A 25,289-nucleotide genomic window follows, 5' to 3' on the forward strand; every position below is an offset into this window, starting at 1 on the left:
AAAAACAAAAACTTTTATACTTTATGTAGCTGTAAGTCCATGTTTAACATGTTTAACAATAGGAGAAACTACATAAAACATGTGCTATACATTTAATGGCAAAAGTGTAAGTTGTGGATATCACTTTGAACATCTATCAACGATTGTATTTCTTATTCATTAACACATAAATAAATGTCAGTTTAACAAACAATTCATTATAACTATGTAACTTTACCAAATGGAAGACTGATAATAACACAACATTAACAATCAGATATTACAGTAAAGTGAGGTTCCATAATGAAATGAAATGAAAAACAATATTATACAATTATGTTATCTGAATTGTTACAGATTGTTTTTGATTCGTTATGCTCTTTTGCAATAGTTTATAAGCAATAAGGGATATTTTCAACTTCATTTAAACAGTAACATTCAGTTTCATGGTGTGTATTGAGTAAAGAATGTATACTGTTTATGTCATATCACAGTTCTGTTATTGATTTGTAAAAGATATTGACCAGCATTATTTCTCATCTTTGTTTTTGTAATGGTTTGCTTAACACAATATGGATTTTAGCAAAATTTGCTCTGCTCACCTTTACTGTAACAGTTATTTTGCACATTTTGTTCATCATAATGCATGAGTGTAATTCTTTCTGAAACTGTTGCATGAGTCCACTCGGTCAAATTTACACAATTTTTCATCAGTTGTTTTTGAGTTGTATTGAACAAAGTAAAACTTCATGAAATTATTGTAAGATATGATATATCAACAGTAATACCCCATATAATACCAATGACTAAAATAACCTAGACATTCAAGTTGAAACAATAAATGTATTACAATTTAATCAATAAATGTAGACTTATTCCTATTACACAAATAAGATTTTTTGATTGTAAATACTTTCCATCAAAATGATTTTAGATACATCATCAGAGAAAATACTTCTACACACTTAATAATAAAGGATAATTTCCATCTCAATAACACATGTTGTATATGTTGAAGAACAAATGAGTAGCTCAAATTGATATTACGGTAAATGATTGGTGAATGCTAAAATATTTACTATGGTCTACTTAAGTCATAGTATGAAGAAATAACTTGTTAAATGTTCATTTCTTTCGAATTAAACTCAGTATCTTTCATTAAATAAATTATTTTAGACATCTATTCATCCTTTTTGGAATATTAAAACAATATCATGGAGTGTGGTAAATATTATCTAGGAGTAAGAGTGGATCTTTAAAGCTGCACTGTCACAGTTTGAACAAGTTTTTTTATTTTTTATCTTGGAACGAGCCAATTTTTGTGAAAATCCAAGGGAACCAGTTATATGAGATTCATGACAAAAATTAGTTCCCATATTTTTATAATCAAGTGCAAAAATTGATATTTTATGCATTTAAGCCATGAAATATTAATTTTCGAACAGAAATATTGAAATCTATGATATAATTAAAGACAAAACATGAAAAAGTTGTAAAAATGGTAAATGTGTGAGAGTGCAGCTTTAACAATTTATACTGCATTCAAAAAGAGATCTTATGAAAAATTGTAACTTTCATTTCCTAATCCTGGAAAAGTAATGTTGAAATCCATGTTAGCATTTCGCATGGCATTCTCCAGAACAGATTTTTTCAATTGGAAAAGTTCACGTTGTTGAGCTATTTTTAAATCTAAAAGTTCAATCTCCTTTCTTGCTCTGCAAACTTCAAGGTCATGAAGCTCCTCGGTGAGCTCAATCCTATCCATGCACTTCCTACGACCTATGAAGAAATTGTATATTTTTGTTTTTAAGTTTATACATTTATAATGTACACAACAAAAATGCAAATATTCCTTAGCATGGATTATAATGAAAGCAAATTTACTCTAAATACATGCATATATTGCTGTTGATGATTTGAAAATGAAATAAGGCATTAAGACCACCAATGTTGAAAAAAAAAATATCTTTCAAATGCAAAAGGCAGTTAACAACTGAAATTAATATGTTTTCTTTTTTAACCAAATTTCATCTGCATCCATATCATTTCGTGTAAGTGTTTAATATTTATGATTTGACTGATATACATATATATCATATGTTCCTGATTTTGTGTTAAATATGAATATACCGTTGAAAATGTACTCATAGAAACATATCAAAACAATGAGTTATACAAATGGTTTACGTTTCTTTGTATTTGTCTGCATCACTCTGGGTTCATCTGGGTGTTCATGGGACACACTTGGATGTTCAATGGCATGAACTGACACTGTTTCTTGATGCGTGCTGATGTGCTTACTCTCTGTCACTGAAATGTTCATGCAAAGTTACAGTGATGTATAAGAAAATGTGTAAAACTTACTCTCATATTAGATTATGAAAAGTAATTGGACAGAACATAGAGTACCGAGCAGTACCACTTGTGAAGACATTGACAATTTTGACCACTTTCTTTCTTTAGAAAACATTCTAACCCCCTTTAGGATGCTATACTACATCTCAACTGGAGGCAATGGTAACATACTATAAAACTACTGTGTACAAAAACTAAACATCACTTCAATTGATATCATTCTACATGTAGAAATTGAAGATGAGAGAAGAAGGTAACTAACAAGAGCTGTCATAAGACTCGACAAACCCAAAACACAATATCAGGAAAGGTCTCTATAAACTCTTCCTATATACCAAGTTTGGTCACAATATGTAGACCCTTTCTTAGGTTATTCAATACCAACCCTTTTTCTATTAATAATATTAAGTCAATCGAAGGAAGGATATTAGACTTATAAGGGAAAATCCCTAAATCCCAAAATTTACCTTAAAACTTTAACCAGACGCCGACGCTGGGACGAGTAGTATAGCCCTCCTTATTCTTTAACATTGATTATAAGAATGGTGCCCTAAAAAAAAAATCATGACTATCATTTATCAAGACAAACTGAACTTTAATATAAAAGGCCTCATAAAAGTATATTATAAGACTCTTACTTGGGGCTTGTTGCACAACCAAATCTGCAACACTGGCAGCATCTTCCACAGGCTCTATCACTGAAAATAAGATTTGTTTCCCTATTAATGGTTCTTATAGCTACAAAACATCATGCAATACAGTGTAAACTAGATTGTGCCATGTTAAATGTTTTTTTACATTGTTTCCATTATATCATTTTACTTCCATTATGGGAATTATTATGTTAAAAGGTAACATCTATGATTGAAGCAGTTGCACATTACCATTATTTTAACAGGATAAAAAATGGCTGAAACATATAATTCAATTAAGTGATACATTCAGCAATTCTTCAAAGGGGTACCTCCAGATTCTATCCCGCCTGGGATCCCTATGAGTTGGGGCTTGTCCTTCAGAAATTCAAGGACAATTTCCTCTGCCAGTGTTATCTTGCCAACTGGACCGCCACCAGTGGCCATGTTTTCGTTATACTTTTTCTTGGCTAAAAGAATAATGGATTCTTTATACTGATGTTTAAATACATAAATAATTGAATGTAAAGCTTTACTGAATTTCCACCATGATATAATTCAAAGATTTTACTCTTAAGACTTTGCACATATGAAGTGTTTTGATTAGATAATAATGTATTATTAATTATGAAAATCTGTATAATATACCAGTGATAAGTATCAAAACATTTATTACATTATACCTCTACTTTTCACATTCTGGAACAATTTCTTAACCTCTGCAGGTGTCCGCTTTACATTGCTTGATCTGCAATTGAAATGGCCACCCTTCAGATTAATCAATTTTTTTTATAATGAACAGGAAATATTTTACAAGTAATTAAAATAATATAAATAAATTAATTCCACTTCCAACATAGATTCTATATAAATACAAGCAGTCAGAATTTCTGCAAGAAAATACTTTCCCAGAAGAGAAACATATTCAAATGAGACAAATGAGGTCTTTCAAACCACCTTAAAGCAGCAGGTACATGTAATGCTGTATGCTGTTAAAATCCTATTGCTCATAAAAGAAGTTCTTTAATGCAGACTTTGTATTGATATTTATACACTCATTGCGTTAAATTTAAGATGAAAATAGCCACTGAAAGCTTAATCATTTAAGGTAACGTTTAACCAGCTTATCTAACTTACGCATTCAAGTCATCGGCCACCTTATTCCAGGCGGCCGACTTTTCTTTGAATGTGATTCCGTCGGCAAATCCTCCGTATAACACGTCGTACTGTTCAATCACTAGCCGCACGGCACACAGTCGCTCTTTTTCATCCCAGGTCGTCCTTTGTTTTTCTAGCGACATTTTACATCAAACACAGCCGACAGTCACTCAGGAGCTTGCATTGTACAGGTATCTGATTTTGACTACATTGGTAATATGCGTCTAGAAATTCTGAGCAAAGTTCAAGAACGATAACGCTTGAAAAAGTAAACAATGGCCGCTTACGTTCATGCAAGTATAAATATTGCGGAATCGGACTCAGGCTCAACGTTGAGACTGAGTCAGAGACTGTTTGAAATCATGTAATATTCGACAAGCTCAGCTGAGTCTGGACTTGGACTCAGGTGCTGAGACTGAGTCCAACTTTCAGACTCAGTCTTGAGACTGTTCGTAATCACGGCCCCAGTTCATTTACTGATGCAGACTCATTTTTACCAAGATCAGGGGCCGGTTGCTCAAAACCTCAGTTAAATTTAACGGCTTGTTAAAGTTTTAACGGTCCGTTTAATTTTTAGCTCACCTGTCACGTAGTGACAAGGTGAGCTTTTGTGATCACTCTTCGTCCGTCGTCCGTCCGTCTGTCCGTCCGTCCGTCCGTCCGTCCGTCCGTTCACAATTGCTTGTGAACACAATAGAGGTCACAATTTTGACCTAATCTTTATGAAACTTGGTCAGACTGATCATCTCTATAAAATCTAGGCCAAGTTCGATATTGGGTCATCTGGGGTCAAAAACTAGGTCACTAGGTCAATTAGTAGAAAAACCTTGTGAACACAATAGAGGTCACAATTTTAGCCTAATCTCAATGCAACTTGGTCAGAATGGTCATCTCTATAAAATCTAGGTCAAGTTCGATATTGGGTCATTCGTGGTCAATAATTAGGTCACTAGGTCAATTAGTAGAAAAACCTTGTGAACACAATAGAGGTCACAATTTTAGCCTAATCTCAATGCAACTTGGTCAGAATGATCATCTCAATAAAATGTAGGTCAAGTTCGATATTGGGTCATCCGCGGTCAACAACTAGGTCACTAGGTCAATTAGTACAAAAACCTTGTGAACACAATAGGTCACAATTTTAGCCTAATCTCAATGCAAGTTGGTCAGAATAATCATCTCTATAAAATCTAGGTCAAGTTCGATATTGGGTCATCCGCAGTCAATAACTAGGTCACTAGGTCAATTATTAGAAAAACCTTGTGAACACAACAGAGGTCACAATTTTGACCTAATCTTTATGAAACTTGGTCAGACTGATCATCTCTATGAAATCTAGGTCAAGTTCGATATTGGGCCATCTGGGGTCAAAAACTAGGTCAGTAGGTCAATTAGTAGAAATACCTTGTGAACACATTAGAGGTCACAATTTTAGCCTAATCTCAATGCAACTTGGTCAGAATGATCATCTCTATAAAATCTAGGTCAAGTTCGATATTGGGTCATCCGTGGTCAATAACTAGGTCACTAGGTCAATTAGTAGAAAAACCTTGTGAACACAATAGAGGTCACAATTTTAGCCTAATCTCAATGCAACTTGGTCAGAATAATCATCGCTATAAAATGTAGGTCAAGTTTGATATTGGGTCATTCACGGTCAATAACTAGGTCACTAGGTCAATTAGTACAAAAACCTTGTGAACACAATAGAGGTCACAATTTTAGCCTAATCTCAATGCAACTTGGTCAGAATGATCATCTCTATAAAATCTAGGTCAAGTTTGATATTGGGTCATCTGCGGTCAATAACTAGGTCACTAGGTCAATTAGTACAAAAACCTTGTGAACACAATAGAGGTCACAATTTTAGGCTAATCTTAATGCAACTTGGTCAGAATGATCATCTCTATAAAATCTGGATCAAGTTCGATATAGGGTCATCCGCAGTCAATAACTAGGTCACTAGGTCAATTATTAGAAAAACCTTGTGAACAAAATAGAGGTCACAATTTTAGCCTTATCTTAATGAAACTTGGTCAGAATGATCATCTTAACATAAGCTAGGTCAAGTTCCATATTGGGTCAACCCAGGTCAAAAACTAGGTCACTAGGTCAATTAGTAGAAATACCTTGTGAACACAATAGAGGTCACAATTTTAGGCTTAACTCAATTCAACTTGGTCAGAATGATCATCTCTAGAAAAATATAGGTCAAGTTCGATATTGGGTCATCTGCAGTCAATAACTAGGTCACTAGGTCAATTATTAGAAAAACCTTGTGAACAAAATAGAGGTCACAATTTTAGCCTTATCTTAATGAAACTTGGTCAGAATGATCATCTTAACATAAGCTAGGTCAAGAACCATATTGGGTCAACCCAGGTCAAAAACTAGGTCACTAGGTCAATTAGTAGAAATACCTTGTGAACACAATAGAGGTCACAATTTTAGGCTTAACTCAATTCAACTTGGTCAGAATGATCATCTCTAGAAAAATATAGGTCAAGTTCGATATTGGGTCATTTGCGGTCAATAACTAGGTCACTAGGTCAATTAGTATAAAAACCTTGTGAACACAATAGAGGTCACAACTTAAGCCTAATCTAAATGTAACTTGGTCAGAATGATCATCTCTATAAAATCTAGGTCAAGTTCAATATTGGGTCATTTACCGTCAATAATTAGGTCAATAGGTCAATTAGTAGAAAAACCTTGTGAACACAATAGAGGTCACAATTTTAGCCTAATGTTAATGCAACTTGGTCAGAATGATCATCTCTATAAAATCTGGGTCATGTTCGATATTGGGTCATCCGCGGTCAATAACTAGGTCACTAGGTCAGATATTAGAAAAACCTTATGAACACAATAGAGGTCACAATTTTAGCCTAATCTTAATGCAACTTGGTCAGAATGATCATTTCTATAACATCTAGGTCAAGTTCGACATTGGTCCAACCGCGGTCAATAACTAGGTCACTAGGTCAATTAGTAAAAAAACCTTGTGAACACAATAGAGATCACAATTTTAGCCTAATCTTAATGAAACTTGGACAGAATGATCATCTTAACATATGCTAGGTCAGGTTCGATATTGGGTCAACCCGGGTCAAAAACTAGGTCACTAGGTCAATTAGTAGAAAAACCTTGTGAACACAATAGAGGTCACAATTTTAGCGTAATCTTAATGCAACTTGGTCAAAAGGATCCTCTGTATAAAATCTAGGTTAAGTTCGAGGTAGATGATTGCTGTCACTGTCATGATGTGCATCCTGCAGTGCCTGATGAGGGTGGAGATGCCCTTACAGATCCACTGGTGTCTGTGCCTGTGGTTGCTACTGCAGCTGGGCCATCTGGTTTGGGTGCAGATGAGCTTTCTAGCCCATCTGTGCAGGGTACTTTGAGAAAACAGATGGAGGTCAATACCCGCCTCTCTAAGCTCTAAGAGCCATCTGTGCCTTGTGATTTGCCTTATGAGTTGCCTTGTGATTTGCGTTATGAGTTGCCTTGTGATTTGCCTTATGAGTTGCCTTGTGATTTGCGTTATGAGTTGCCTTGTGATTTGCGTTATGAGTTGCCTTGTGATTCGCGTTATGAGTTGCCTTGTGATTTGCCTTATGAGTTGCCTTGTGAGTTGCGTTATGAGTTGCCTTGTGATTCGCGTTATGAGTTGCCTTGTGATTTGCGTTAGGGTTGCCTTGTGATTTGCGTTATGAGTTGCCTTGTGAATTGCGTTATGAGTTGCCTTGGCCTCACCCTGGGTGTCACAAGTTTTACATAGGCTTATATAGGAAAAAACTTTAAAATTTTCTTGTCTGAAGCCACAAGGACTAGGTCTTAAATATTTGGTTTGAAGCATTGCCTACTGATAGGGTCATGTGGGGTAAAAAACTAGGTCAGTGGGACAAATAAAAGAGTGGCCTCTAGGGGCCATACTTTTCATTGGATCTTTATGATAATAGGTCAGAATGTTCACTTTATTTAGCAAAGCTACAGGTGAGCGATACAGGGCCATCATGGCCCTCTTGTAACTATTATTGGTATGAGGTTGCTCAAAATAAAGTTAGAATTTAACAGCGGGTTTAACGGTTGAACCAGCCGTTAAATGTAACGGAGGAATAGACCTACGTTAAAACATTAACGGAAGGTTTCCAAGATGGCGGCTCTATTTGTAAATCATAGAATAGTGAAAGAATTTCGGCACACTGCACATGTACAGAATATGCTAGACAATGAGATGTATGCCAGATACAGATATACGAATGGTGGAATAGATTATCTAGAGGATTTGCTGAAGGAATCGCTGGAAAGAACGACAAGAAGAAACAGAGCACTTACTGTTAGACAGATGATTCTGATTACGTTGCGCTTCTTCGCCACAGGAGCATTTTTTAACATCATTGGTGATAGCATGGGCTACCACAAGTGCACTGTGTCACGTGTTGTAGCCCAAGTAACAGAAGCAATTTGTGGTCACATACATCAGTTTGTGATGTGGCCTGATGCCAATGCTCGAGCATGGAATATGACAGAATTTTTTAAGAAAGCTGGTTTCCCGAATGTTGTTGGATGTGTAGACGGAACACATATCCGAATCCAGGCGCCATCCGAAGACGAACCAGCCTTCGTGAATAGGAAAGGCTTCCATAGCATCAACATGCAGGCTGTATGTGACATCAAAGGTATAAAACTTTGAGTTTTCCACTTTTGTTTTCAGTATTTCCATCTTTTCTTTCGAACGCTTAACATAATAATTATATTGTCAATTCGGCCAAAACACGTCCGGTTAAAGGGCGATACTAAAAGGCTGACTGGAGCGCTGACAGTATACATAAAGAGGGAAAATGCTTAATTAATACAATAATTCAAGTCGACGTACTATATTATTTATCATTTTTTTGTTAAATAAATAACTCGTAGACATAGGTAACATATGGTACCGTACTCAAAAAGATTTTGTATACAGAGTCTATGCATACAGATTGTGAAGAGTTTGGAAGGTGCAGGACGAAGTGAACCATTACCCAAGTGAACCACTGCCATTTGCGGATTCAACTCTGATTATTACTGCACAGTTTAATTGTTTAATCATTTTACAGGAAAATTTACAAGTGTAAATGCAAGCTGGCCTGGGTCGTGCCACGACGCGCACGTCTTCAGAACGTCGGGATTGGCAGCCAAACTGACCATTGAACATGTGGCGTTTTCAGATGGTGTCCTTTTAGGAGACAGTGGGTATGAACATGAAAAGTTTGCTTGAATCCATTAAATTTCCAACTTTATATATCGCAGTAACTTAGAGCTAAGGGAAGTAACCGATACTTTAAGTTTTAACAGTACTTTCATTTAGTTTTTCGTTGCGTTCAAATCGCTTTATGATGGCGGACGGCCAGGGGGGACATCGATCTAAAAATATTAGATTACCCTGGATATTGGTCGTCCAGGTGCTGGAAAAGTGCAAATTATTCCAGCGAAATGGTTAGGGTCATTCAAGCCCAGATTCTTATAAAACTAGGCTTGATCGACCCCAGCTGTGCTCACATATTGAAATGAACGTCAAGATCAGTCGATGTAACAACTGTTTGAAGAATGGAAATGTTTACCGTCCAACTCCGAAAATACGTGAGAAAAAAAATTGTTTCTTTAATTTCCAAGTACTCGTTATTTTTTATAGCTAATGTCATCCAAAACCAATGTGTTATGACTCATTTTTTTCAATTTATTTTTAAAAACCGGTTTAATAATGCACCAGTCAATTGTCAATTGTAACCAAGCCCCGCCCATTCACTCAGCACTGTGGAGCCACCTCCAAGGTAAAAATACAGCCCATTTCCCTGGCTTTCCCTGGTATACCCCCGGAACGGGGGGGGCTGTGGTTAAAATTGACTGGTGCATAAGTCATTGACAAATTTGTCCAAATGACAAAACATGTGTATCATACAGGATAAGACATGGTTGAAAAATGCCTCTGGTAATTATTATGTGCACTGGGGCAATTATCAACCAAAAGCCATGGTCAACCATGTATTATCTTTATAATTTACATAATAATGTAATAGTTATAAATATATAATATTTTTATAATATTTATTTGTCATCTTAAGTAAACCTCACCATGAAGTGTTCCCTTACTTCATAAACCTTGGAATATTTTTTTAAAATAATTTTTAGAATTATTCAATATGCCAGAAATAATACCTGTTTTCTGACTGAAGCATAAGAAATGAAATACACATGAAAACAAAGGTCCTTATTGATATATACATCAGAAAATGATGCTTTTGTGATACTGTCTGATTACAGCTGATTAATCGGATAATGGATCGATCAGGGTCTCCGATTAATCGATTATGAAAATCCAAGGTGATTGCCCATCACTACTACATAGATAAGATTGATTTTGTTACAGTAATAAGAATATGTATTAAAGGTTCTTTATTGGATATATTACTTATGAATCAGAGACATCCATCCTTGCCAAGTTGCATTATTATGTCTTATTATATGCAGGTACGCCCTGAAACCATTCCTCATGACCCCTTTTATTAGGGTTGACAGTGAAGCATTTCCCTTGTATCGAAGTCTCCCATACATACCTCTATAATCAAAGTTTCACTAGCTGTGAAATTAGGTTTTTTTCTCCTTTTTTGTTTTTCAGTATCATAAGCAGAAGACTTTATGATGTCGGCCATCTTGGATGCTGAATGATGGTGACAGATGAATTATGGGACAGGAAGTTGGATTTAATTGACTGTTAAGCATTTAACGCTAGCGTTACTAAACGGCAGCGTTAAATAGCTATGAGCAACAATAATTAAACTGACCGTTAAGTAACAGTCAGTTATGGATTTAACGGATGGTTAAGGTAACGTACTGTTAAATTTAATTGAGGTTTTGAGCAACCGGCCCCAGGTGTGTAGTTGTTAACCTCAACAAAGATATATTTCTGCAGAGCTATTTAAAATTTGAAACTGAATGTTTGAATTTGCTTGCCGTCAATTTTGGAAGATTATCTCTGTGTGAAGATTAAGCCACATCAACACTAAAAAAATCCACCATTTTCCACATGCTGTGTAACAAATAAACATTTTGCAAGAAAACCATTACGAATTCATGTACTCAAAAATATCAAAACCTCATGTGTTGCTAACATGCAGTGTTAGATATTGGGGGGGGGGGGGGGGGCAAAATATATAATTTAACTTCCTAGCCTTCATCTTCTGAAGATTTATCCATGTTTATAGAAGTTTTGTATTTACAGAGACTAATTTTTGGACTTTTAGCCCATTTTTAGGGAGAAATACTACCAAACTTCCTTTAAATACTCTGAAGTTGTTACCTTAAACATTTTAACGGACATGTTCGTGATTTATGTCACAGTGCAGTCATTGCACAGATTTTAGGCCTGTCCAGGAAATAGAGGAAGTAAACTACCACTTCAGAATCTGAAGACAAAATAAGTTGGCTATCTAGTTATATGAAATAAACCAACACATTGTTTTTAATATTTAAATTCTATAGAAATAACCATATCAAGAATGTGTTGAAATAGTTAACTGTTAAAACATTACTGTTCAACATAAAAAATTTTGTTTTGGTGAGAATGTCAACATGTAAAGCAAGGGAGACAAATCTATCATGAGAAATGGTGAAAATGCAAATCTCAGTGACTTCCCTTTGACTGTAGAATTTATAACTTGTTATCATTATATTCTGATCATTATAAGCTCATCTGTGTTTTGAAAAACAAAAAGTTAAGTTATTGACATGAACATTGATGTCGTTGGCGTTGTTGTGATTTAAAAAAAATAATATTGCTATAACTCCAAAAATGTTCAAGATATTCAAAGAAAACTTGGCACACATTTTGCAAGAGACACTAGGCACATGTACAGCAAGTCCCATAACTCTTCCTTTAATTATTGTAGAGTTATACACCAGACCTCACCTGTCCATATCAGACCTGCTGTCTCCACTATACACCAGACCTCACCTGTCCATATCAGACCTGCTGTCTCCACTATACACCAGACCTCACCTGACCTCACCTGTCCATATCAGACCTGCAATCTCCACTATACACAAGACCTCACCTGTCCATATCAGACCTGCTGTCTCCACTATACACAAGACCTCACCTGTCCATATCAGACCTGCTGTCTCCACTATACACAAGACCTCACCTGTCCATATCAGACCTGCTGTCTCCACTATACACCAGACCTCACCTGTCCATATCAGACCTGCCGTCTCCACTATACACCAGACCTCACCTGTCCATATCAGACCTGCTGTCTCCACTATACACCAGACCTCACCTGTCCATATCAGACCTGTCCATATCAGACCTGCAATCTCCACTATACACAAGACCTCACCTGTCCATATCAGACCTGCTGTCTCCACTATACACAAGACCTCACCTGTCCATATCAGACCTGCTGTCTCCACTATACACAAGACCTCACCTGTCCATATCAGACCTGCTGTCTCCACTATACACCAGACCTCACCTGTCCATATCAGACCTGCTGTCTCCACTATACACCAGACCTCACCTGTCCATATCAGACCTGCTGTTTCCACTATACACCAGACCTCACCTGTCCATATCAGACCTGCTGTCTCCACTATACACAAGACCTCACCTGTCCATATCAGACCTGCTGTCTCCACTATACACCAGACCTCACCTGTCCATATCAGACCTGCTGTCTCCACTATACACCAGACCTCACCTGTCCATATCAGACCTGCTGTCTCCACTATACACCAGACCTCACCTGTCCATATCAGACCTGCTGTTTCCACTATACACCAGACCTCACCTGTCCATATCAGACCTGCTGTCTCCACTATACACCAGACCTCACCTGTCCATATCAGACCTGCTGTCTCCACTATACACAAGACCTCACCTGTCCATATCAGACCTGCTGTCTCCACTATACACCAGACCTCACCTGTCCATATCAGACCTGCTGTCTCCACTATACACCAGACCTCACCTGTCCATATCAGACCTGCTGTCTCCACTATACACCAGACCTCACCTGTCCATATCAGACCTGCTGTCTCCACTATACACCAGACCTCACCTGTCCATATCAGACCTGCTGTCTCCACTATACACCAGACCTCACCTGTCCATATCAGACCTGCTGTCTCCACTATACACCAGACCTCACCTGTCCATATCAGACCTGCTGTCTCCACTATACACCAGACCTCACCTGTCCATATCAGACCTGCTGTCTCCACTATACACCAGACCTCACCTGTCCATATCAGACCTGCTGTCTCCACTATACACCAGACCTCACCTGTCCAAATCAGACCTGCTGTTTCAACTATACACCAGACCTCACATGTCCATATCAGACCTGCTGTTTCCACTATACACCAGACCTCACATGTCCATATCAGACCTGCTGTTTCCACTATACACCAGACCTGCCGTCTCCACTATACACCAGACCTCACCTGTCCATATCAGACCTGCCGTCTCCACTATACACCAGACCTCACCTGTCCATATCAGACCTGCTGTCTCCACTATACACAAGACCTCACCTGTCCATATCAGACCTGCTGTTTCCACCATACACCAGACATCTCCTGTCCATATCAGACCTGCTGTCTCCACTATGCACCAGACCTCAGACCACACCATGATACTGTTTGTTAAGGGCTGACTTCTTTGTTACAGTGCCCTGAAGACAGGTGTTATGGACCTCACTATACACCAGACATCTCCTGTCCATATCAGACCTGCGGTCTCCACTATACCCCAGACATCTCCTGTCCATATCAGACCTGCTGTCTCCTCTATACACCAGACCTCACCTGTCCATATCAGACCTGCCATCTCCACTATACACCAGACCTCACCTGTCCATATCAGACCTGCTGTCTCCACTATACACCAGACCTCACCTGTCCATATCAGACCTGCTGTCTCCACTATACCCCAGACATCTCCTGTCCATATCAGACCTGCTGTCTCCACTATACCCCAGACATCTCCTGTCCATATCAGACCTGCTGTCTCCTCTATACACCTGTCCATATCAGACCTGCCGTCTCCACTATACACCAGACCTCAGACCACACCATGGTACTATTTGTTAACGGCTGACTTCTTTGTTACAGTGCCCTGAAGACAGGTGTTATGGACCTCACTATACACCAGACATCTCCTGTCCATATCAGACCTGCTGTCTCCACTATACACCAGACCTCACCTGTCCATATCAGACCTGCTGTCTCCACTATACACCAGACCTCACCTGTCCATATCAGACCTGCTGTCTCCACTATACACCAGACATCTCCTATCCATATCAGACCTGCTCTGTCTTCTTTGTTAGAGTGCCTCAACTTTAAGATACTCCAGGAACTGATGCAGATGAAACAATTTGAGGTTTAAAGGCTTCTTTTTTTTTTAGTTGCTATTGTTGTTGGCGTTGTTTACAAATTTTTAAACTTTGACCACAACTCAAACATGTTCACGATATTCACATGAAACTTAGTACTCAGTGACAATGCAATGACCACCATTTATTCCATTGCCACAGACATATTGCAGTATACATAATTACACAGTATATGTATAACACTGGATGTCAATACAGTGCGCACATACAAAGTAGAGCCTATAACACTGGATGTCAATACAGTGTGCACATACAAAGAAGAGCCTATAACACTGGATGTCAATACAGTGCGCACATACAAAGAAGAGCCTATAACACTGGATGTCAATACAGTGCGCACATACAAAGTAGAGCCTATAACACTGGATGTCAATACAGTGTGCACATACAAAGAAGAGCCTATAACACTGGATGTCAATACAGTGTGCACATACAAAGTAGAGCCTATAACACTGGTTTTAATAATTGTTGAGTTATGCCCCTTTTTCACTGAAAGCCATCATACAATGTAGGCATCTGCTTATAGTTTGCTGAGTTTGTATACACTGATCTTAGACATCAGTTACCATGGTACATAATAACATTAACATGGCATTTACTATGCTGGCATTAATTTGATTTATTGATGTCCAAAAGTTATGTTTGTCTCTCTGTTTCCAATTTACTTCAACTCAATACATATCTTATGTAAATTGTAGCTTTAAAGAAACTCATCACTCTATTCATGAAAGTATTGCTTTCTTCATTGTTCTGTGTAACAAGCATTAATCTTTTACATAAATCAACAAATACCTTCTTGACCTAAATATGAATTTGATCTATTTCTTAGGCTCCAGAGTGTATTTTGTCCAAATGCATACAAATACGGGCAAATAAACTTGGTGGGGGACATTCTACAAAGGATAAAAAAGGGAAGCCATGATAGCCTCTAGAAGAACAAAAGAAGATGTGGTCACCTATATCTTAGGTCACTGCTGGTAATATAATCATTGCAATGTATTAATGTTTCTTCTGATGCCAGTTTTTGAATTACTGTGGAACTTTATTTTAAAGACTTCAAAATGCTATTTGTCTAGGGCATATTTGCCAGTCAAGTTATTGATATGTAGGTGAAACATAAATGAGTATGTCTCCCCTATACAGTAAATGAGGAGACATATTGTTGTCGCTTCAGTTGTCTGTCTGTCCGTCACAAATCATGTCTGCTCCATATCTCTTGAACCGCTTGAAGGAATTTGAAATAACTTGCAACAAATGTCCTGAGACTATCTGCAGAGCGAATGTTACAACAGCTTGGTTCAAGGTCAAGGTCACACTTAGAGGTCAAAGGCCAATAAGACTACATTTCTTGTCAACTCCATATCTCGTTAACCGCAGGTCAGGATAATGATGAAACACTAAATATATATATTAACAGATATTGTGATGAAATGGACTCTCTGTAATAAACTGTTACAAGTTGAATGTTTATCTAGTGCTCTTGTTTGTAAATAATGTTTTATGAACTTAAGATGTGAGTGATAACAATAACACATCTCTTGCAGAGTTATGTGAGCGTGCACTTGAGACTGACAGTCATCTGCTGCGACAGACGTTATCATGGTTACAGGAGAAGACTTCCCGCACCAACCAGGTCCTAGACAACTGTACACATGCCAGGCAGGCAGCAGACAACTGGTAGAGAACAGTTTATATATATGTACAGGCTGAGTATTGTGTCAAAAGAAATAAGTTGGCCCCAACAGGGGTAAATCATGGTCACAGTTCTGGTTTCTACCCAGACAATGTACTTGACAGTGATGTTATAAGCTATCAGCTTTTGTCATAATTAAGCACAATGGAACTTATTATAAACTTAAATAAGATTTCCAGCAGTTGACTAGCAAACAACCAAGAAAACCCTTACACCAAGGGATCCCCGACGCTGCCAATATATGTAGCTGGAACCAATAGACAGGGATGATTCTTTTCAGAATTAAGCAGGGGATCATGATTGTTTTCAGAAATAACCCTGAAACGGGATTGGGAGCTTTCAGACTAACATACAGTTGTTAAAAGTTATTTTTTTGCTGGACTTTGCATTAAAAATAGTCATAAGTACCTTAAAATGGATATAAATGGCTTTGGATGTTTTTTCAGGCCTTAAGCTGATTTTGGCATTCATGACTTCCTTAGACTAAAACTGATTTTTTACCAGGTTTTCAACGAAAACCGGTTTATTAGAATGAGGTTGTCGTTTTCGTCAAACATTGGTTTCTGTTCAATAACTTTAGTTAGCATTGATAGATATTGATGAAACTAGGTGTGTAGGTAGCTTATGGGAAGAGCTAGCTTGGGATTGCTTTTGAGGGTGGGTGGGGCTAAGGTCAAGGTCACTGTTACTAAAAATAGAAAAATGGTTTCTGCCCAATAACTTTAGTTAGCATTGATAGATATTGACCAAACTTGGTGTGTAAGTTGCTTATGTGAAGAGCTAGCTTGGGATTGCTTTTGAGTGGGGAGGGGCTATGGTCAATGTCACTATTACTTAAAATAGAAAAATGGTCAAGGTCACTGTTACTTAAAATAGAAAAATTGTTTCTGCCCAATAACTTTAGTTAGCATCGACAGATATTGATGAAACTTGGTGTGTAGGTAGCTTATGTGAAGAGCTAGCTTGGGATTGCTTTTGAGGGGGGTTGGTCTAAGGTCAAGGTCGCCTGTTACTAAAAATAGAAAAATGGTTTCTGCCTAATAACATAAGTTAAGCTTATGTGAAGAGCTTGCTTGGAATTGCTTTTGAGTGGGGAGGGGCTACGGTCAAGGTCACTATTATTAAAAATAGAAAAATGGTTTCCACCCAATAACTTAAAATAGTTAGGATTGACAGATATTGATGAAACTTGGTGTGTATGTAGCATGTGAAGAGCTAACTTGGGATTGCTTTTGAGTGGGGAGGGGCTACGGTCAATGTCACTGTTACTTGAAATAGAAAAATGTTTTTTGCCAAATAACTTTTGATAGCATTGATAGATATTGATTAAACTTGGTGTGTGGGTAGCTTATGTAAAGAGCTAGCTTGGGATTGCTTTTGAGGGGGGTGGGGCTAAGGTCAAGGTCACTGTTACTAAAAATTTTAAAATGGTGTCCTCCCAATAACTTTAGTTAGCATTGATAGATATTGATAAAACTTGGTGTGTAGGTAGCTTATGTACAGAGCTAGCTTGGGATTGCTTTTGAGGGGGGTAGGGTCAAGGTCGCCTGTTACTAAAAATAGAAAAAATGGTTTCTGCCCAATAACTTTAGTTAGCATTGATAGATATTGATGAAACTTAGAGCGAAGGAAGCTTATGTGAAGAGCTAGTTTTCGATTGGAATGGTATCATTGGAATTAATTGCCTGGAAAGTTTTGTGAATGAGTTTGTATCACTGTAAAAGCTTATAACAGAAAAAAAGAAAGATATTGTACTTTATAATATGCCTATCAATTTCTTGTTCGGTATCTAACAGTGAAAATAGAGCATGCCGTATTGAAACATCCGTATCACCATACCGTCTTCTTATTCAGTATCATACTAGTACCGTGTGTAGTGAAGGAACTACTTTTGCGTCACTAAAAATTGCGTGACAAAATACTTTTTACTCATGCCACCAAAAGCATGTAACTATTCAGGAACATGGTTCTTCATAGAAACATGAGGATAAGCACGAAGCATAAAACAATTCCAATCTATCTAGGCAACCAGTTGTTTGCCAATTTGAAGTTCATTAATTGTAGCATTATCATAAACATAAGCGGCTCGCCTATACAATGAAGGTGATGATTCGCGTCATCGATAGTTATAGCTCAATCCTGCATATAATGTTTGTAAATAAATCTCTCAAACATTCACTTTGTTAAAATGACGATTAGTGTAAAAACTTGCTCATAAAATAAGTACCGCTTATGTTTGTTATTTTTGTCCTGTGACATTTGATAATTGTTTTCGTCTTGGAAATAAATTATTTTTGCATTTTCTTCTTATTTTTTTCAATAATGTGATTTCTGTAACTTCTGAATTTGTTTTGCTGGAGTAGCCTCCCTTGACTTCAATACTCGAAGTACATATCACATTCATACGCGCAAGCCATTCCATATTTTGACATTTGACCGATAGCAGTTAATTTAAATTAAATTAAAACTGAAAAATAGAAAGGAATAGTTAAATAGGCAGGTATATAATAAATGGAATATTACGATAGGACTCTTTTCTGGTGACCAACATCATGTCTCCTTCGGTGAGTAAATATGTATCCGTCGAGACCGCGTTAACACACCAAACTCGACGTGATACAGGTCACCAGAAAAGCGTCCTATCATAATATCCACCATGTTGATAAACCATCATGTCTAATTTGTAAATAGATTAAATCAGTAGAATGGGAGAGATAATTGTTGCTATTAAAACATTATAATGTTTCACGGAGCACTTGAAAAAAGACATGATAACCATTCAGAAGTACAGTCTTGGTTGATATCAAATTCTAGATTAAAGCACTAAAACGCCTTATGATAGTGTGATGTTTGCTGTTACATTGTGCTAGGTTTTTATGTCTCCTGACTTGACTATCAAGTGTTGACTGTGATAAACCATGTTTTCTATACCAGGTGGATGAAGCCAGAAGTGTGTCCCCAGGGTGACTGTAGATGACCACACCTTACAGCAGTACATGGACAGATGGACAGTCCTAGTGACCAGCCTTATACAACAGCTTCTACAAATCCAGTGAGGGAATCCAACTGTTATTGCACATAGACAGATTTCATTTACAATGTACCTCCAATTGCCCTGTTAAGCTACTGATAGAGCTTGAAGAGGCCAAATTTCAGTGCCCCACTGGATGAGCAGATAATTCTTTATCTCAAATAATTCACATGTACAAACAACAAGGTTAACATCTTTGACAGTGCTTTGATAACATGAATTGCTGTTACTGCTGACATCAAGGATGTGGTCAAATTATATCATATACATTATTGAATACAAGTCTGTAACTTATATAAAATTATGTTAAATGTAAAAGTTAGTGACAGATGTACAGTTAAAGGACCTAGGAACCAGAATTATATGCCTGATCCTCGCACTGAAACAGATTATAAACAATTGAAAAGACAAGTCGACTGGGCAGATTAAGATCCTTTTGAACAAACAACCATAATCTCGGTACATTTCTTACATTCTTAAGTTTCATCATACATTTCCCCAGTCTTCGTTTTGTTCTTGTCTGTGTCATTAATATGCTTGCAGTTGTGGCGCTGTTTTGCAATAACATCAATACTGAAAATATATCATACGAGTCTGCCATAAGAAAGTTATAAATCTCTTAAATAAATCCAACTCATAAATGAACAATTACATGTACATGCCTCAATGTCACAAAATATGCCTCTAAGATAATAGAAAACATGTGGAAGATGCCAGTGCAGTTGTTTTAAGACATCGATGCTCACAATATATGCACTTGTGTACACAAGCATAGTTAGGTTTGTTGAAAGTTTGACTATTTTGTAAAAAAACAAATCTTGTCTTGTTAATTAATTCTTGCTGACAGGTGATTCAATATAGACAGTGAATTACTGTGATGTACTGTGACTGGCATATTACTGGTATGTAATATTATACCTCATGTGATGGTCCCATATAAAATTTGCATATACAAGCTATCAGCAAATCCGTAATGTTACCCTGTGACATAATGAATTTTCCATGTGATATCATTTCTTTCCCTCCCACGTGGTCTAAAAATAGTACCATGACGTAATTAAAGTACTGATCGTTAGCGACTTTTTAAAATATGTAACAATCAAGTACTTGTAGTGTTTGCAGACAAGATCATCTGTCAGATTTGACAGAATCGAAAAATGGATGTAAATAAACGATTTGCTTCGTTGTCTTGATATGGTTTTCTGGTGTTAAATCAACAGACAAAGTGTTCATTATTTGTGGGTAAATGGTGTTAAAAGCTGAAATCTCTTCTGAAAATTAATAATAAAGTGGTGAACTGGAGTAATTTTACATATAAGAAAGAAGAGAATCTCGCTGTGAGCCTTGACCTAGAAGCGGAAAACAGATTTTGGTATAACTCAGCTTATTTGCAGTGTACAGAAATGAAATTTCACACACAAGCTCCGGAGGGTATAGGCATATTGTTTCGTAAAGGTTTTTGTAATTTAATTTGAATTTCAATTTTAAAATTTGATGTTTTTTTATCATTTGTCTGCCCCTGATTATGTTGAAGAATTCTGGTTCTTTGAACTGTTGTCTGCAACTTCAAAACCTGGTTTCAAGCAACAGGACACATTTTTCTGATATTTCTGTCAGTTGACTGCAATATAAGTTGTATAAGTTGTATTCATCAATAATTCAGGTAAAATACTTCATTTTTTCCATTCATGTCCTGGAAGACACTAGTTCATTTGTTTTTATTCATGGATAGGTTTATTGAATAGTGTCATGGAAAGGTAAAACTTTTCAGTACACAGCATATAAATTGAGAATGTTTTGTGTGGTCCGGCTTTGTGAACAAACACACAAGGCGGTAATGGTAAGTTGCGTCAAGAAATCCTTGGGACCCCCCACCTCGGACATGCTCTTCAAATCTTGTTTCGCTGATGGTCCATTTGGGGATTTTGATGTGTTATCCAATTCAAAACGCTTAATGTTTAATTTTTATGCAATATTAGGCTTTGTTTTAATGAGGACATTTTTGTCTGTAAACAACATGTTAATTTCTATTTGCAGTTGCTGTTCGGGACATGTAAGTAAAGACAATAACCGTCTACCAGACTGCAAGATTCATCTCTTCCAAAGGATGTCATAGCTTTCCAGGTGGGTGTGCATTTTTTGATTGATTAATTGATTGATTGACTGACTTATTGATTGATTGATTGATTGATTAAGTGTGAGCTTGTGTAAGTGAGTAAGTGTGAGGCCATAACTCAAAGACTGTTAGGGTGTGCGAATGTGTGCATGCAACTTCACATATTATCCATTTTGGTGGGCATATAAGACCATCTTTAAACATTCTGCCAGGAATGTGACAGAGTTAAAGGCCATTTCTTATTTTCCTGTGTTACTTTGATGGTGTTTCAATTTGATTAAATTTACTCCGCCATGTTACTGAGTAACACTTTGAATTTGGGCCTTAATCATCAAGCTGGGGCTTGGCATATTTATTCTTTTACATACTTCTACCAAATTTCTTTACTTTAAAATAATTGCCCGTGTCAAGTTCACGCTTTGTGCAGTATTTATCAGCTTTCTGAATCTTTTTTGTGATTTCTAGATCTTTATGAGACTACTGTCAAGTAACTAGATGCCCTGGATGTGCACGAGGAGACAAAGGCTGCCCAGTTATAGTTGTCTTTTTTCTGAACAGAAATGTCTAGTGAATTGTTCCTTTGCAGTGTCTTTGACGCCAGAGAACCAGCACAGCTCCATGACAGATAAACATGTTTCGGCATTGTTGACAGTACTGCTGTCATCTGATACACTCATAACTGACTGTGTATGAAGGCCTAATTCCATTAGAGTTTCCATACGCGCATGGTCATTCTCTGTTATTTTCAGGTACTCGGTGTGTTGGCAGAATGGTACTACCAGTCACCTAAGCCACCTTTCCCCTCTCAGACAAGAGTCTCATGTGGAAATTCCCTGCAGTTTACAGCAAAGCTCTTAGTTGTAGCCCTACAAACTTCAGGTAAGCGATAAACCTGGGCTACAAGCCATCTGCACTCGCTATTAGTCCATAGTTGTTTTGAGCAAAACGCACAGTTTCAGCATCAAAATTCAAGTTTAGATCCCAGACCAAACCTTGTCTCCTTTAGAATATTTAAACTCAGGTTTTTAAAATCCACTTACTTGTACACAACTTATGATGAGTAATAACTTTTTCAAAATGTTTATAAATGCGGTTTCCCAGATTTACACTCACCTTGCAGATACTGCCGATGGCGTAGATCCAGTGCACTGGGCCAGTAATCCAGACGTGTGAAATAGACATCTCCAGCTAAACTTAAGCCAGGACTTATATTAGACTCATTAACAGCAAAGTGAGCTTCTGCCTATTTATTTCCAGGCTAGTAAACACTGCCAGAAGTCAGCGTTTTAGCTTTACATTCGTCATTTTTACAAAAAGTAGCTAGAATTTCTCGATGAAAACACAACTGTGACAGCATTGGAGACACATACTAATTGTTGTTCCATTATGTATAGAAAGCCTTTTTAATGTTAGGCAAGTAGACAGGATTCTAATTGATTTTAAGATACCTTGTGGACCTTTCATTCTTTACTGGGGTTAAGGGCACTGATTAAATGCTTAAGAGGGTGGGGGTGTAGAGATAAGAATGTAAATACTGTTTTTAAAAGATTTTTTTGTTTTTCTTTAGTTACCATTTTGAAGCTTATTATTGTATATCAATAATAAATGCTAAAAATAAATCAAATTTCATAAATAAAACTTTTACATTTTTGATCATTATTCAAGTATGGAAATGCATGATTAGCTCGACTATTCGAAGAATAGGTGGGCTATACTACTCGCCTCAGCATCGGCATCGGCGTCCGGTTAAAGTTTTAGGGCAAGTTTGGATTTTCACTTAAAACTCCAATACCATTCATTCAATTGACTTAATACTTCACACAGTTGTTCAGAGCCATCGCATTATGAGGTTAGATAACTCCATATTATATTTTATACAAATTATGGCCCCTGATTGACTATGGAACTTAGGTTAAAGTTTTAGGGCAGGTTGGGATATTTATTAATAACTTCTATACCCTTCATTGAATTGACTAAATACTTCACACAATTGTTCAGGACCATCACCCAATTAGGTTACATAACTCCATATCCTTAATACAAGCTATGGCCCCTGATTGACTTAGGTTAAAGTTTTAGGCAAGTGAAAGTTAAGGGCAGGTTGGGATTTTAATTAAAAAAACTTCTATACCGTTCATTCAATGCACTTAATAAAATTTAAAATTATTTACGACCATCTTACAACAAGAAACATAACTCCATTTTTACCCTAAATACAAATTATGGCCCTTGATTTTTTTTTTAAAAATTTCTTTTGAAAGGCATATTTGTAATATAATTCTTAATCACACTATAATAATAGGAAATCAAGTTTGAATGACTTGCGTCATTGTTCGGGCGGGCTGGTGGGAGGGCAGCATCAAAGTCACCTTATGTATTGAATAATTTTAGTTAGGTGTGACATAAAGAGACCAAACTTGGTAATATTACATTCTTATTGTATTCACTTCTAAGTCAAAGCGGCATATTTGAGCGCGCTGTCTTACGACGGCTCTTGTTTTTATTTGAAATTCAAAGTTTTTCTATCATAAAACTCGAAAAACGCGCTTTGAATGGAGTGAAGGGACTAAATCAGAATTAAGGAACAGGTATTACACAAACTCTGTATCATGTTTTTTATTTCATGTAAATCTATTAATCATATCTGAAGAAACATATTTAGAAACAAATTACTCTGATCTCCATTACTCAGAACATTTAGCCGACTGTCAGATCTATTCCATCAATGAGTATCACTGTCTTTAAATTGCTGTTGTGGTACAGTTTTTCATAGCAAATTCTTTTCTTAGATACGCACTTAAGAGTTAGGAAAAGTAATGGTTTTAAATGTATAAAGAAGTTAAGGTTTGCATATTCCATAAAGCTGTCTGCCCACAACGAAATGCTTCCGGGTCATAATGTATCCCTTCAAGTAGTTCTTAAAACAATGTTTCTCCCCACTAAAGTAGCATTTGATGATGTGAACATTGCATTCTTGTATGTATTTTCAAGTTTATACATGATTTATATCATATTTGAAGACATTAATGTGGTTTTGAATCATATTTTGCAGAACCTCTCTCTTGGGTGGATGGATACAGAGATGACCCCAGAGATGCGGCCAGGACTGTGGCACATGGACATTGTAGATAGTGACTGTAAAGAAATGATGATAGCAGAAACACGAAACTGTGGCACATGGACATTGTAGATAGTGACTGTAAAGAAATGATGATAGCAGAAACACGAAACTATCTTGATACAATTTTCTGGTGTTAAATCAACAGACAAAGTGTTCATAAGATGTGGGGGAAAAGTGTCAAAGCTGAAATCTCTTTTGCAAATGCATAATAAAGTGGTGAACTAGAGAAATTTTACATTTAACAAAGAAGAGAATCACATTGTCAGCTGACACTTTTTCGTAGATGGCTCTGCCCTCTGCCCATGCATGAAGTAACTATGAATGACAGTTAAGGATGCCGTTTTCTGAAGGCAGTTGCACCTTTCGTCATGAACCTGAATTTGAAAATAGATGTATAATCAGCTGTCAAATTGTATTGACATCTATTCAGTGAACAATTAAAGTATTTATGTGACAATATTCAAATATAAATCTCAGTTATGTTTTTCCCCGTTAAATGCTCTTTATAATATATAACCAATCAAACAAATTCAGTACCAAAGTGTGCAATCTTGCAAACGTGAATTTCGTCATGCTAATGTAACGTTTAATGTTTAACGTTTAATGTCATGTTATAAGACAGGGTCATATTCACAAATATATATGCAAAGGTCAAAGCTACCTCTGAATTTTCTGTGACAACGGATGCCTTGGTGTTGCTGTTTATTATCGGAAAATCTTTGATAGCTTTTCAGTAATTGTAGAACTAATACCGTATATAATTCAAAA

General features: G+C 36.8%; 2 protein-coding genes across 5 annotated transcripts; one reads left to right on the top strand and one right to left on the bottom strand.

The window, feature by feature from the left end:
• Positions 1-8: 8 nt before the first annotated feature.
• On the bottom strand, positions 9-4,339 carry LOC128234264 (uncharacterized). Its single transcript, XM_052948393.1, has 6 exons — positions 4,104-4,339; positions 3,650-3,714; positions 3,299-3,436; positions 2,973-3,032; positions 2,167-2,289; positions 9-1,758 (listed from the first exon to the last, which is right to left on the bottom strand). The coding sequence occupies exons 1-6, from the start codon at positions 4,265-4,267 to the stop codon at positions 1,535-1,537; spliced, it is 774 nt and encodes a 257-aa protein (XP_052804353.1). The 5' UTR covers positions 4,268-4,339; the 3' UTR covers positions 9-1,534.
• A 3,116-nt stretch (positions 4,340-7,455) lies between these two features.
• Positions 7,456-24,968, top strand: LOC128234265 (putative nuclease HARBI1). 4 transcript variants are annotated; one of them, XR_008260914.1, is made up of 10 exons: positions 7,456-8,806; positions 9,224-9,359; positions 10,783-10,989; positions 15,390-15,537; positions 16,105-16,237; positions 19,188-19,305; positions 21,322-21,408; positions 22,150-22,279; positions 22,521-22,631; positions 24,453-24,968. XR_008260914.1 is itself a non-coding variant. In XM_052948394.1 (3 exons), exons 1-3 carry the CDS (start codon positions 8,281-8,283, stop codon positions 10,826-10,828), a joined length of 708 nt encoding a protein of 235 aa, XP_052804354.1. In that variant the 5' UTR covers positions 7,456-8,280; the 3' UTR covers positions 10,829-11,215. The 4 variants fall into 4 exon arrangements, 1 of the variants encoding a protein (XP_052804354.1); XR_008260916.1 differs by lacking the exons at positions 7,456-8,806; positions 9,224-9,359; positions 10,783-10,989 and adding an exon at positions 14,138-14,547; XR_008260915.1 differs by lacking the exons at positions 15,390-15,537; positions 16,105-16,237; positions 19,188-19,305; ... (2 more) ...; positions 22,521-22,631; positions 24,453-24,968 and adding an exon at positions 13,834-14,124.
• Positions 24,969-25,289: the final 321 nt, after the last annotated feature.

The sequence above is a fragment of the Mya arenaria genome, chromosome 5 (genome assembly GCF_026914265.1).
Source record: "Mya arenaria isolate MELC-2E11 chromosome 5, ASM2691426v1".
NCBI classification, from domain to species: Eukaryota; Metazoa; Mollusca; class Bivalvia; order Myida; family Myidae; genus Mya; species Mya arenaria.

What these genes read in the sequence shown, in the direction of transcription:
- LOC128234264 (XM_052948393.1), bottom strand. Translation starts at nt 4,267, where the DNA reads ATGTCGCTAGAAAAACAAAGGACGACCTGGGATGAAAAAGAGCGACTG. An exon ending in AGGCGGGATAGAATCTGGAG is followed by an intron (nt 3,033 to 3,298) that starts GTACCCCTTTGA and finishes TCTTATTTTCAG; the next exon opens with TGATAGAGCCTGTGGAAGAT. An exon ending in GGTTGTGCAACAAGCCCCAA is followed by an intron (nt 2,290 to 2,972) that starts GTAAGAGTCTTA and finishes TGAACATTTCAG; the next exon opens with TGACAGAGAGTAAGCACATC.
- LOC128234265 (XM_052948394.1), top strand. Translation starts at nt 8,281, where the DNA reads ATGGCGGCTCTATTTGTAAATCATAGAATAGTGAAAGAATTTCGGCAC. An exon ending in GGCTGTATGTGACATCAAAG is followed by an intron (nt 8,807 to 9,223) that starts GTATAAAACTTT and finishes ATCATTTTACAG; the next exon opens with GAAAATTTACAAGTGTAAAT. An exon ending in GTCCTTTTAGGAGACAGTGG is followed by an intron (nt 9,360 to 10,782) that starts GTATGAACATGA and finishes TTTGTTTTTCAG; the next exon opens with TATCATAAGCAGAAGACTTT.